A 15,730-nucleotide genomic window follows, 5' to 3' on the forward strand; every position below is an offset into this window, starting at 1 on the left:
GCATAAGCATTTTTAAAAGTCCATCTGTACTTAGGTTGTGTACGTGTTTGTTTTATTTTAAAGAAATTAAAATAGACTATACATTTTAGTGCAGTTTATGTAAGAAAGAAAAGCTACAACACATATTCAAACAAAAAAGCTTGGCCTTGGATTAAATTTTTGATGAATAAGTGTGCATTTATATGTTACGTGTTAAAAAAAATAAGACCCATCAGGAAAATGGGTGTTCTCTTCTACTAATAGAAAGAGTTGCATGCTTAGGGACTTTAAAAGATTTGAAGAGTTACCAGTAGGGCCTACACTGTGACCAAGCTCTTCAGATTCTCCATCCAGAGCCTTTCTGTCATTCCACATGATGCCTTCTCTATCTAATATGCCCGTAAGGATAAATATTGCACTTCTTTCTATTACAAATTATTGAATTGTCTAAATGAATTGGCACATTTGGATTCAGGGAAAGGGTATTTACAAATTTCACTAATATCACCATATCGAACATCATTGTTTCTGAATAATTGATGATCTCCAGTATCAGGAGAGAACAGTTCTCGGTTTGAATGAAACATTTTCAAGTCATTATTAATGTAATACAACATATTTCTATATTTTAGAGAAACGTTTAACATTCTAACTTGATGCTTTGATTAATTAGGTAGTTCCTGCAACCTCAAATGTCTTGTTTATTAACTTTGAGTGTAGATGACACCAAAACATGGCTGAAAATTTAATGACAATAACCAATTATTGGTTGGCATCAATCAGCATGTTTTTACAATTCTTTTTTTTTTTACTTGCCTGCCTCCAGAACGTTCAGACCACTGAAAACCCAACAATTCAATGTCCATGTGCATATAAATTTTACGCTGGAAGGATTGCTATAACCATAAATTGAGTATACCAGTGTCGTAAACAACATTTGATACTGCCACTAAATTTGCCAATATTGATGTCATATAGAAAGACCTGCTATGAACTGAGAAGAAATAATTTCACTATTTCCTACGTCTCAGAAGGACAAATGTTAGTAACAACCTTGACGTCTAATAACCATCAGTCTCGAATAGATACTTAACAAGTAGACCAGCAGTAGTCTTACTTTCACCATAAGCTGCTTAGTTTCCTAGTAATTGGTTCTCCCGTCCCCCTGCTCCCTCCGATCCATTTGGGGGGGGGGAGTTATTCATACCATAACATTATTATAGAAATTACTGTCGAACTCACGGATCATTAGACTTTGGAATAAGAGTGCCAAGCTCCTTGATTCGGTAATTAATGTTATACCTTCTTCTTCTTTCAACTATTAAAAAAGAAATATCATTGATTATTCTCATTAAAGCACAATTCACTTTTGGTCAGCTGTAAACTTTCTTAATAATCTTGAAAAAACATTTAGCAAAATAATTTCCATATAGTCAAAACAGTATTCAAAAATAAAATAAAAATTCAAATATATTTAATTCTAAAAATAAAGATAACAATATTAGAATTGTGATTCTATTGTTTACAATGTTTTCAAAACATTTTCTCTCAAAAACAATTTTTTTCACTTTTTTGAAATGCTGTAATACTTATCCATATTGAAAAAAATATTTGCATGTATATATATATTTATCCTATTGGATCGTCACTTCACATACAGATTAGCCTATTAGGATCATAATCTTTTGAGGTCTACATCATGCCTACTCTTCTCATACAATACCTGAAGGCCTGACACAAAGTTTAGCACATGGTAGGCATGTGTGCCCAACTAGACTGTAACTTCCTTGAAGGCAGGGGCAATTTACTCCTCATTTTTCTGTCTTCAGAGGGCTTGGCATATAGGAGGTGCTAAACAAATGCTGATAAGACTGTAAATATATTTTTCTAATCTAAAAATTTTCAATAATATATAGAATAGTGGTTTTCAGACTTTGGCAGGCATGAGACATATGTGGAAGGATTGTTAAAATGGATTTATATCCCAAACCTATTAGTATGTCTGGGTTGGGGCCCAAGGATTTCCATTTCTAACAAACTCCCAGGTGATGTTGATGCTATTTGTTTAGGGCCTACATTTTGAGAACTACTGGTATAAATTCTTATTCAGAGACTGTTTTCTCTGTTTGCATTTCCATGAATTCATTACTTTTGGAATTGTATGCATCTAATAAATGTTCAATAAATGTCAGATATACAAATAAGTAGAGCGTTTCCTATATTGACCCCTATCAAAAGCAGTTTCACAGAGTATAGTGTAGTCTTATAGTCTACGCTATATTCCTAGAATCAAGAACTACAACATATACTTCTATATAATATTTTCTTCTAAAAGTAACATTTTAAAAGTTTTCCAGGAAATGAAGGAAGAAGAAGGTCATGAAGAAGAAGAAAATTATATATCAAAAATATTTGAAAATGCTTTATACATGCTAAAAATTAAGATCTGCTACCAGAAACAAGGAAAGTCATGAAAGAATAACAATTGTCTGTACAAAGCAATTCACCATGAATGGATTTGACCTTCAGTAATAATATATTGGGATTACTCTAAAATTAGAATATAATTGATTCTTGAGAGAGTTTGTTTTCCCTCTTTGCTGATCCTGTTTTCCCTATGCATGTGATTCAAAAAACAATGATACCACATTAAAAAACAAGAAAAGAAAATAAACAAAGGTACAGCTGATAGAAATACATACATATTTCACAGTAAGAATTATTAATAATTCTATGTTCACACATACTCACTTCTATATTATAAAACAGACTGTTAAATATAAGATGAAGAATAGCTATGAAGGATGTTCACAGTTTTACCTCAAAATAGGGAACTGGTTTAGTTTTAGAATATTTCTCCCAAATCTATTATTTAAATGCACCTTATGTAAAATATCAGAAGTTCCTCCTCTACTCTTCTTAGATTGTGCTTGATAAATTTTTAATGGCTAATTATAATGAGAACTTTGGTTCCTCAATGTTTTCATACCCAGTAGTAGTTATTTGTAAAGCAGTCAAGTTTTAGGAAATTACCAAGTTACTCTATGCCATGTGTGGTTTCACTCTTCACACTTTTGATATATTCATTCATTCCTGTCCTTAGGTCAGGGTGAGAGAGGCCCCTATCCTGGACCCATACTCACCACATCCTTCCCCAGTGAGCAAGTCAGCCACAGAGTCAAACTAACATTGGGTAACTTGCTCCAGGAATATCCTCCCAATGCCCTGAGCCCACTTCCAGAGCCTGTGCAGGCCACTTCTTAGTCCACCCTTCTGAGTGAGGACCATGACACCAGTGTGCTCACCTCTAGGCTCAAGATGTGGACAAGGGGAAGTTATTTAAACAGGTGGGTGTGGAGCTAAAATGTAGAAAATGAGTGTTCACGTTCATGTCTGAGGCCACTGGCGGCACAGAATGGAACAAGGAGTGGGGAGAGAAGTGAGATGGGCTGATGGCTGAAGGCTGGCTTTGCCTCACCCTGACATCTTCCCTCAGAGTTCTGATGATCTGAGAATTCACACCTGGACTTCCAGTCTTTAGAAAGCACAGAGCATATTTTAATCGAGCTTGACCTACAACTTTTAAAATTTAGATTTCTGCTAAGTGTGTTTTCATTTGTCCTCTTGACATGATCCTCACAAATTTAGGGATTGTTCTAGATTCATCATATTCAAAATATGATATTACAATTTTTTAGCATTGATATCTCCAAAAAGCAACATATCCTGGTAAGGGAATCCAGATTAGAAAACACTTGACAATGGACATACCACATGCCTATCATACTTTATGTTATTTAAACTGCAGATGTAGAGAAGAGAAGCAAAGAACAGGAGAGCAATAATGAGTTAACAGGTTTAAAACTGAGAGAGAAGCCCATAGTTCCTTGCTGCATGAATCCCTTCTATCAACAACTAGCCACCCCTACTCATGTTCTACTTGTCTCATAATATGGACCAAAGCTTATCTGCTTTGCCACTAAGGGCTATCAGAATCAGGTCATTCCACAACGACCCTGAGGACAGTTAGAACCACTTGTCAGCTCTTTCCTCACAATCTCATAGTCAGAAGACTCTGATCGCTCTGTGATGCAGGCAGTGCAATATGATGCAGGGTTCACAGGTACATGCAGAATTAATTTCAGCTAACCACATGTAAGAACATTCGTGGTTTGTTTTAGAGCTTTAATGTGTTTATTTATTTTTATTCTTATTCTCTTGTCATTTTTTTATTTGGCTTCCAAAACAGAAAGGCTTCACACTCAATTAGTCAAGCTCACTTGACACAGTTAGGTACTTAAGACATGACCAAACACTATCAAGCTCAACATTGCTGCTAAACTACTTCCCTTGCTTATATTTCTCCATCTCAAGTGACCCCTTATCAGAGTCAAACTGACCCCCAGGAAGGCATCAGAGACATTTTTTGCAGAGGTAGAATTCAGCAGTACAACATAAGCAATACCTTTCAGAAAACTTATCATTAGGAAGGGAGGAGCAGATTGACACAGAAAGATGAGAACATGGAGTTGTTTCTTGATTTTTAAGTGATGTACATTTTGTTAAAGCCACTTTAATCTCCTTCAGTCAATGAGTCACACTAGAGTTCAAATGTAACTAAATGCACTAGTCTCTGTCACACCCAGCCTGCTTGACAGACAGAGTGATCAAGGAGACATTTGAGATGTTTCACTTCGTAAAATATGTAGCTTTTCTGAGAGTTCACATCATTTAAATTTCCTAAAATAGCTCAACCAGTGAGAATATACTATTAATTTTGGTTATGTGATCTCAAAATACTTATGGAGTGACAATAAAAGACCACATATTTTAATCTCTATGCATTTCCTCCTTTATTATTATTATTATTAATTTTAGAAAAAAGGAAAATATACTCACTGAGATTGTGGTTGTCCTTTTTTTGTCTCTCTTTTGCCAAAGCTCGTGTATCTGTTTCTGATCAAAAAGAAGATAATTCAGAGAGTACTTAGTTATACTTTACAACCTCTCTAGTCAACATAATTCAGAAATAGTAGGTGAAAATACTATATTACCTACTCCAAGTGCCATAATAATATTTTTATGCAAATATTTAGAAATTTGGAGCAAGTACTCTTGAAGTAAGAGGTAATAGTGAGCATTTTAAACTTTAAGTAGTAAAACCTAGATCTATATTCTGGCCTCCCATTTCATAGATATGAAATCTATTACCTAAATTCTCTGTGTCTCAACTCCTCATCTGCAAAATTGGTATAATTTAATACCTATTTGATTATCATTGTCGTGATGAAAAGAGGTACAGTGCATAGCAAATGTTAAACTGCTCAATCATTATTATTTTAAGAATTTTAAGATTATTCAAAATTATTCCAACCTAAATTTTTACAAGCTACATTTTTCATAAATAATTATGATTTCTATATCCCTGGAGCTAGAACTAGCTATACTTCTCAGATATTCCTATCAAATAACTCCACACTTCCAAGAAATGATACTTTATGTGCTACATGGTTTTAAGCATTTGTGATAGTCTCCAACATGGCCTACAATGATTATCATGACATTCACACCTTTAGTGGTTCCTTTGCACATTGAACAGGGATGACCTGTGACACCAGCAGAATATTGTGGAAAAGACCAGTGTGGACCAAGACTAGGTCATAAAAGGTATGTCCAGCCTCTGCTTTCGTGTGTCGTGGATCACTAGTTGGACTAACTGGCAAGACACATGAGTGAACTGTCTTAGGAGCACAATCTCTAGTCCACCTAGCATCACATGTCTGTACCTCTGGATGACATCTTGACTGCAACCTTATGAAAGACTGAAGGAGAACAAATTTTCTTTTTTTCTTTTTTAATGTTTTAATGCTTATTTTTGAGAGAGTGCAAGCAGGAGAAGGGGCAGAAAGAGAGACAGAGACGCAGAATCCAAAGCACGCTCCAGGCTCTGAGCTGTCAGCACAGAGCCCGATGCAGGGCTGGAACTCCCAAACCACAAGATCATGACTTGAGCTGAAGTCAGGTGCTTAAACGACTGAGCCACCAAGGTGCTCCGAAAACCAATCTTCTAAGTCACCTCTGGATTTCTGACCCATAGAGATTATACGAAATAATAAATGTTTATTAGTTCAATCTGTTAAATTTTGGGATAATTTGTTATATAGCGTGAATAATTAATGCAGTGTTTCTTGCATTACCCTAGTTTTTAAAACAGGTAACATAAGAATATGATTATTTAAATTAATTTATTTAAAACTATATTAATTCATTTTAATCTAAATAATTTGTATGCATAGAAATTTTTGAGATATTGGCTAGACCCCAAGAATAGACATATTACACTTACTAAATTTGTTAATATTAACTCTGAAAAACTTATTAAAGATCAATGGTTGGGCTGCAAACTAAAAACTTATTACAGAAATTTCAACTTACTTTTTATTTTATTTTTATGGAGGAACTAACACTGGACATTGTTAAGTCAGGAAATTCTTATTTTGATGCACATCTGCTTCAAATCAGCTGTATGACTGTGAAAATAACTCTTCTGACCCTTGATTTCTTCATCCATATATTGGAGGAACTTGACAGTTCCCCTACAATTCTTTTGAGTTGTAGCAAATTTGAAATGTACTATTGAAAACTGAGAGTTTTTTTTTTTTACCTACTTGAGAAAATTAAATGTGAGTCTATCATGAAATTCATAAAACAGGGTAAAAAGGGGGCAATCTAATTGTTTTATATCAAATCTACATACAGAAAAAACTTTTTCCCCTAATCAATTGTTTTGCAACCATGTTAATAAATTGCATGTATTCAATATCAAAATGAACCAACTTTAAGTGAACAACTTAGTCAAGTTGGTATATACACATATATACACAGAGCATATGTGTATATTTCCCCAATTCCTAAAATAGTCAATTCAATTGGATTATAAGTTATATTAACGTGCTGTTTGGTTGTCATTGGAAAAAAAAGGTGAATTTACTATCTACATTTAACTATCCCATTTTAACTATTTTGATAATATTTTAAAAATCGTATTCAGCTTGGTAATATGTGTCACTTATAACTTAAGTAGTTGACTTAAAAAGGGATAAAACTATAAAAGCAACATTACCTGTAATTTCTCTTTTCATTGGCAGACTACTTGGACAGGAAGCACTTGTAAGGCCCATATTAACTGGAGAAATTCCCTGATCACCACTATACACATCCAAAATACTTCCAGATAACTTTGGAGGAAAGGAAAGAAAAGATGAATCAAACCATATGTGGACATTGATATATTTAGGTGCATATTTAAAATTTTCCACTTAATTAATAATAATTTGTTGTAAATAACATTTTCATTTTAAACAAGAGTGAGTATACATTGACTTTTTAAAATCATTATGGGATGCTTATGGATATGTTGAAAAAAGCTATCTGTATTTAAGCAAAAAGAGAAATTAGTTCATTCACAAAAGGAAATTCTGATTAATATTTACAAAGTTATAGAAGTTTGACCTGCACATTACCTTGTTATAAGTGAATAAGATTTTAAAAATCATTTTGACAAAATCAATATACATATTAGCAAAGCTGGAAAGTTCGTTGCATACCATAAATTAGGTATAATGGTTGAACATTTTGGAAGCCTTCTTAATACCATCAGTGCTACCAGCAACTCACAGTCAAGAGGTGTTTTACACTGGTAATTAAGTGAGAAACTTTCTTTCCTTCCTGGAAGGCATACTTTTTCTCATTGCACACTTAATGTTCTAGATTATTATAAATATCCCAGCTGGTAACCCAAAGTAGTCTAAAACTACTTTTGCCTCTAGTGGATATAGGGTACATCTAATTATAGAAACACTGCAATTCTTAATGTGCTTCTTGAGAACAATTTTTCAGAAAACTAAGATGCTTTATAACACAATTGAAAATTGTACCAATTTATTATTTAAAATGTGCTTATTGATTTGACTTCCCAAGAAAATTTAATTTAAATAATATTCATAATTCAAGTTAATGCTCATTATTCCAGGGCAAGCCACATTTAAAATGTAGGATTTGAATATTTAAAATATTTCCATTCTAAGTATTTCATTTCGGGGCAGTAAACTAAGAACTGAATAAGTAGTCACTTTTTCCTTTCCTTAAGGACTAGAAGCAATACAAGTAACCAAATAAAGCTATAACCAGATTATTACAGAGACCGTAACTCCTTATTCCTATTTTCTGTAAAACTCCAATTCAAACGGAGGGAAATTTTTTGATACTTATAAAATGAGATGAAAATAAATGTGAAGAAAGAACATTTTAACACCAAAATTAATTCTGACATAACAACCTGTTAAACTATATGTAATAAATGTTGTGTATTTCTGAGGGAAAAGAAGTTGGAAAATACAGTGGAAATCAGGCTAATATAAGTGAATGTGTGTTTCAATAAGGACATCATAGACGGCATGTGGTATTCTGATATATATTTTTATATACTGATTCTTTTCATTATTTTCTCTATTAAGACTCATCTTTATTTTATATAAACTCATTGTTTTAAAATATATTTTTAATTCATAAATATTGGAAGGGAATACTTAAGTTGGGTATTTATTCCTTCTCATTGCCTCATCTGAAAAATAGGAATGAAGTTCATCAAATTGGATAGATGATGAGTGCTTATATCACAACAATACAATTAGGAAGAAATAATAAAAGCATATATTTCCCTAACATGTGAGTCACTTAGTCATATTGTAAAAGTTAAGTTTCCAAGACCATTTTGAAAATCTTTTGGTTATAAGCTGAGGCCATCACCAACCTGAATTGTACATTTCCGCTGTGCCTTTGAGAAGCATAATGGATGTGCTGAACAAAAAAGATAGGGAGTAAGGGGGAAGGAAGAGGGAAGGAACTAGGGAAAGGGCACTTTTCTCTGAAGAGTCTGAATTCAGATGGATTTCAATGCAGCAGTGGCAAATTGCAAAAATGTTTAAGAAGAAAAGGAGCCATATTACATATACACTGCAACAATAAAGTGATAGGTTCCTAACTATAGCATTACTCTGGGTCCATATTACCTGGTCAGACTATACCTAAAATAGAAATGGGGCTGCAAATCTGATAATGAATATAACCCTGCTTAAGTATAGGTATATTACATCAACTCTTGACCTTGATTATAGTCTAATTTATACCCTAAAGCATAATGATTAATATCCTATTTAATTTTATGCTGTAGGTATGGCTGATCACTTTGTGAATATCATTAGACAATTGGGTTCAATTTCAAAGTATGTACTATACTTCATGTTACCTATAGTGCCTTTTCTCCATTAAAATATATAAGAATACAATGTTAGTGAATATTTAAAAATTACATACACATTTGAAAAGGCTTACAAAGCCAAATTATATGTACTTTTCTCAAAGGTATACGATACTTAACTAATGTGCTAAGTATTTTGTAGATTAGTAGGAAATTGGATAGATATTTTATGAAGAAATATTTATCATTCTGGTTTTTAAAAAATTACTTTTTCAGTAAAGCAAAACCTTTGACATGGCAATAGGGAAACATATTATATTAATAACATCACAAATTTGAAAGACATATAATAAAGAATTTATCATAAAATCTTTTCAATGAGGCAGAACATATTCCTCCAGACAATACTTAATTTCTGGTTAAGAAACATGAACTCCTGATCTCAGAAGTTTCTTTGAGGTGAGGAGCAATTGCCAGTGGTTCCTGTTATCTAAGGTTCTCCATTCTAGATTTTACTCACATCTCCACTACTGAGATCAAAGAGACTGAAGTGGACTGTGCTCTGACCTTCCCTCATATATACTGCCCTTCACAGTAGCCAATATTCCCTGAAGAAAATAAGCAAACCAGTCAAAATATCAAAACATTTGAGAAAAATGACTATTTCAAAAGTAAAACAACATGCAGTGTGAGAAATAATATAAGAAGAAAACATTAAAAAATAAAAAGATCACATTAAACCAAGTTTCTTAAATTAGTCTAATGTACATTCTTAAAAAAAGATGTTCATAATAATTTATAATATGAGAACAAACAAATGTACAAATGGGCAAAGTGAATAACAGGAGGTTTGAAAATATAGTATTTGAAAAAAGTGTTATAAAAATTATGGAATGGAAAAGTAGCATAATGAACACACTGAGAAAGGAATAATGGAATTTGTAAACTACAAAATCAAATTGAAGTAATCTTTCAGGAGGATGAGGAAAGGGATCCAGAAATAGAACATATGAGAAAAAAACCTAATCAGTTTGGAGGATAGATTTATTAGAAATATAATACAGATATTAGAAGTTTCAGAGAGAAAGAGAAATAAAACTGGAAGAAAGAAAATATATTAAGAAATAATGGAGAAACATTTCTGATACATTTCTAATAGACAAAATCTATTATTTTATTGTATCTTATTTTATTATTATTTTATTTTGATTTAAAATTCAAAGGGCCCATAGAATGCCAAAGACAGATAGAAAAAACCTACACCCGAACATATTATAGTCAAATTTTAGAATATACAATGATAAAAAGTAAAATCTAAAAGCCTAAGAAGAAAAAAGAAGAGTATGTCCAAAGGAATAAGAATCTGATTAACATAAGACTTTTCAATAGCAAAATTGAATGAAAGAGGAAAGTGAATCAGTATTTTTTTTTAATTTTTTTTTCAACGTTTATTTATTTTGGGGACAGAGAGAGACAGAGCATGAACGGGGGAGGGGCAGAGAGAGAGGGAGACACAGAATCGGAAACAGGCTCCAGGCTCTGAGCCATCGGCCCAGAGCCCGACGCGGGGCTCGAACTCAGGGACCGCGAGATCGTGACCTGGCTGAAGTCGGACGCTTAACCGACTGCGCCACCCAGGCGCCCCGAATCAGTATTTTTTAAATGTTGAAAGAAAAGAACTTAAAACATGAGTTTTTATATCCAGCCCAAGTGTCATTCACAAATGAGGCCATGATAAAAATATTCCTAGAGGCATAAAATACTTAAGAATGTTTTCCCAGAAAGACTAACATTGAAAACAATTTTGGATGAAGTACCTAAATAAAATAAATTTAAAATATATGCTTTAAGAATATGAAATAAAAATTATCAAATACCTTAGTAAGTGGTTGTAGGCCAAAAATGATGAAGAGAACCAGGTCAAAAATAAAGTGAAATATATAACCATGTAACTCAGTATTAAAATTTAAATAATATCTGTATGATTGAGGTGGAGTAAAAGAAACCAAAGGGTGTAAATGTAATTAAAAAGTACTGAGGAGAAATATGGGCACACTTAAATAATAATTTGAGAGAAACAGGTGGAAATATATCAACATAAATAGGTCAAAGCAAAAAGGCTGACAGTTTGGGTAATACAGTACAAGAGACACACCTACATAGTAAAAGGACACACAAAGGATTTAAAATTAAAGGATGGAAGACGATACAGCCAGCAAATGATAACCATAGAAAGCTTATGTAGTTATATTAATATTAGAGAAAATAGGTTTTAAAATTAGAAAAATTATGAGGGATTGAGAGATTCTATATATAATAGTGAGTTCAGTTCCCCAAAAAGGCATTGTAATTATAAGTATTCATGCATGTAGTAAAATAACCTCAAAATATGTGAAACAGAATGTTTTGAACTACAAGGCAAAATTAATGAATCCACTAATGCATTCGGAAATTTTGACATTTCTCCTCATTTTTGAAAAGTCAAACAGATAACGATAGTCATGTTATGGAATTATTGAATGATAAAACTAAAATCTTGGCCTAATAGACATATGTACACTTCTATATCCAAAAAGTAGAGAATACACAATTTTCTTGAGTACATATGGAACATATAAAAATATAGATTATGAACTCAGTTAAGAAAAAACTTTCAATGTATTTCATGGAGACCTGGATTTCTAAAATGCTTGGAAATTTTGAAATAACTCAAGGGTAAAGACAAAATCATGCTGGAATTTAGAAATAAATAAAAGATAATATAAATACACATAAAGAAACTTCTGGGATATAACAAAACAATGCTTTCAAGGAAAGTTATGCCTTTAAAAAGTAATATGAGAAAAAAAGATACAATTTTGAAATTTGATAAATTAAATAACATCTTCAAGAAGCTAGAAAAATAACCAAATAAGCCCAAATAAAGTAGGATAGATAATAAAATAAAAACATAAGTTATTGAATTAACAAGAATGACATGTTTCCTGCAAGATTTATTAAAAAGAATGGAGAATAAGTAAATAATATTTCAAAAAGGAGGATATAACTAAGAGTACAAGTTGTATTTAAAAATAAGATTTTGGGGGCGCCTGGGTGGCTCAGTCGGTAAAGGGTCCAACTTCCACTCAGGCCATGATCTCCTGGTTTGTGAGTTCAAGCCCCACATCGGGCTCTGTGCTGACAGCTCAGAGCTTGGAGCCTGCTTCAGATTCTGTGTCTCCCCTCTCTCTGCCCCTACCATGCTCACGCTCTGTCTGTCTCTGTCTCTCAATAATAAATAAATGTTTAAAAATTTTTTTAATTAAATAAATAAATAAAATAAAAATAAGATTTTCTCCCTGAGATAAGGAACAGGCAAGACAAGAATGTCTGCTTTCACCACTTGTATTCAACATAATATTGGAAATTCTAGCCAGAGAAATTAGGCAAGAAATAGAATTAAAAGTCATCCAAAATGGAAAAGTTATGAGTAAAATGATCTTTGCTCATGGGTGACATGAATTTATATTTAGAAAAACCTGAGATTAAACACACACGTGCACACACACACACACAGCTCTTAGAGCTAAACAAGGAATTCAGCAAAGTTGACTGATACAAAATCAACATACAAAATTCAGTTGTATCTTTATACACTAACAATGAACAATCTGAAAAGAAAATTAAGAAACCAATCCTATTTACAATAACATCAAAAAGAATAACATATTTAGTAATAACATTTACCCAAGGAGCCAAAAGACTTGTACACTGAAAACTAAAGAATATTGCTAAATGAAATTAAAGAAGACATGAATAAATGGAAAGACATCCTATATTCAGTGATCAGAAGATGTAATATTGTTAACATGACAACAGTACCCAAAGTGATCTACAGATTCAAGTGAAATACTAAAGCATTTTTTGCAGAAAAAGAAAAACCCATTCTAAAATTCATATACAATCTCGAGGGTCCCCAAATAGCAAAAACAATCTTGAAAAAGAGCAAAGTTGGAAGACTCATACTTCCAGATTTTAAAGTGTTAAACAAAATGACAATAATCAAAGCAGTGTGGTACTGGCATAAAGACAGGCAGAGACCAATGGAGTGAAATAGAGTGCAGAAATAAACCCTCAAATATACGGTCAATGATTTTGACAAAGGTGTCAAGATCATTCAATAGGGAAAGGACAGTCTTTTAACAAATGGTATCGGGGAAAGTGAATACCCACATGCAAAGAACAAAGTTGGCCTTTATCTTACATGACATACAAAATTTAACTCAAAATGGATCAAAGACCCAAACATAAGAACTAAAACTGTGAAAGTTCTAGAAAAAAGATAAAGGAAAAATCTTCACGATAATGAGTTTGGTGATGATATTTTTGAATATGATACCAAAATCACAGGCAACCAAAAAAACCAGAATTTAGAGTTCACCAAAATTTAAAATTTTGTACATCAAAGCACACTATCAAAATAGTGAAAGATAATCCATAGAATGGGAGAAGCTATTTACAAATCATATAACTAAGAGATTAATAGCCAGATTAGATTGTTAAAAATTCCAACAACTCAACAACTATGGCAGCAACAACAAACCACCCAATTAAAAAAAAATGGACAAAGGATTTGAATAGACATTTCTCCAAAGAAGATCTACAAAAGTCTGATAAGCACATGAAAAGATGCTCAACATCACTAGACATCAGGGAAATATAAATCAAAACCACAATGCAATACCACTTCACATTCATTAAGACGACTGTTATCAAGAGAAAGGAAAATAACAAGGGTTGGTAAGGATGTGAAAATTAGAACCTTTGTGTATTGCTTCTAGGAATGATGCAGCTGTTGTGTCTGTTTGACACTCATGTTCATAGAAGCATTATTCAAGGAAGCCAAAAGGTGGAAACAAGCTAATGACTGTCAACAGATGAAGGAATAAATAAAATGTGGTATATACATATAATGGAATACCATAAAGCTTTAAAAAGAATAAAATTCGGATATATGCTACAGCATGGATGAATCTTGAAAATATCATGCTAAGTGAAATAGGCCAGACAGAAAAGGGCAAATATGGGGGGTGCCTTGGTGGCTCAGTCAGTTGAGCATTGAGACTTCGGCTCAGGTCATGTTCCTGTGGTTTATGAGTTGGAGCCCTGGATCAGGATCACTGCTATCAGCACAGAGCCTGCTTTGGATCCTCTGTACCCCTCTCTCTCTAACCCTCCCTTGCTCGTTCTCTCTCTCTCTCTCTCTCAAAATTAAAATAAACATTTAAAAATGGGCAAATATTGTATAATTCCATTTATGAAAGTTACCTTTTAATAGTCAAATTCATGCAGACAAAAAGTAGAATAGAAGTTTACTAGGGACTTGGGACAGAAGGAAAGGAATATGTATTGCTTAATGGGTGCAGAATTTCTGTTTGAGATGATGGAAAAGCTCTGGAAATGGATATTGTGCTGGTTGCACAACATTATGAATCTGCTTAATGCCACTGAATTGCACACTTAAAGTGGTTACTGTGGCAAATTTTTTTATGTACATTTCACAATAAGAAGATAACAAATTATATTACCTATAATAATTTGCCAATGATTTTGAATACTTAGGCAAAATGCATCAATTTCTAGAAAAATATTGTTTAGTAGAACTGACTGAAAAAGTAATCAATAGCTTGAACAGTCTCATAATTACTGAAGAAATCAAAACAGACTTTGAACATCTTGCACAAGAAAATATCTGGACTAGATGGTTTTATGGGCAAAAGTGTTACATTTTCAAGAAACATATCATCCTAATTTTGAACACACATTTCCAGAAAATAGAGACAAGAGGGAATATGCACTAAATCATTCAGTCTGAAACCATACAAAGACATTATGAGAAAGGAAAATTTCACTCATGACTATAAATCCTGAGGCAAAATATTACTAGCTAAATGAAGGGAGGTACAGGCTTCCAGTGATGCAATGAATAAGTCATGGGGATGAAAGGCATAGCATAGGGGATACAGTCAATGGTATTATAATGGTGTTGTATGGTGACAGATGGTAGCTACACTTATGGTGAGCATAGCCTAACATATAGAGTTGTCCAATCACTATGTTGTACACCTAAAACTAATGTAACACTGTGTGTCAACTGTACCTAAATAAAAACGTACAATAGCAATAGGAATCCCAGACAATATAAATAAGATATTTTGTCATAATAAAGTTGGGCTTCTCATAAATATATTTTATGATGTCAAAAAGGAAAAAAGACATCTATGATCATATCAATAGGTTCAGAAAAAATATCTGATAAAATTCAATCCTACTTATGATAAAATTCTAAGTGTTTGAAAACATCATGAATTTCCATAACCCTAGAAAAATATAGATTTGCCTATGTTTAAAATCATGCTGCCCTTTAAGGAAATAAAATCTGGATCCAAGCATATTGTAGAAAATCTAAATAAGCTATGAAAATATTCATATATCTATTTATTCTTATTAGGC

General features: G+C 32.7%; 1 protein-coding gene across 5 annotated transcripts in view; it reads right to left on the reverse strand.

Annotated features, from left to right (window-relative positions):
• The window catches only part of TFEC (transcription factor EC), a 136,843-nt gene that overhangs the window by 12,056 nt on the left and 109,057 nt on the right, over window positions 1–15,730 (reverse strand). For 4 of the 5 annotated variants that reach the window (XM_019825733.2, XM_019825731.2, XM_019825735.2 and 1 more), the window contains 3 exons: window positions 7,103–7,217; window positions 4,879–4,935; window positions 1,222–1,297 (listed from right to left, as the gene is read on the reverse strand). In XM_019825733.2, the coding sequence (XP_019681292.1) occupies window positions 1,222–1,297; window positions 4,879–4,935; window positions 7,103–7,217 (248 nt within the window). The remainder of the gene's footprint in view (window positions 1–1,221; window positions 1,298–4,878; window positions 4,936–7,102; window positions 7,218–15,730) is intronic. The other variant, XM_045052636.1, reaches the window with a different exon arrangement.

The sequence above is a fragment of the Felis catus genome, chromosome A2 (genome assembly GCF_018350175.1).
Source record: "Felis catus isolate Fca126 chromosome A2, F.catus_Fca126_mat1.0, whole genome shotgun sequence".
NCBI lineage: Eukaryota > Metazoa > Chordata > Mammalia > Carnivora > Felidae > Felis > Felis catus.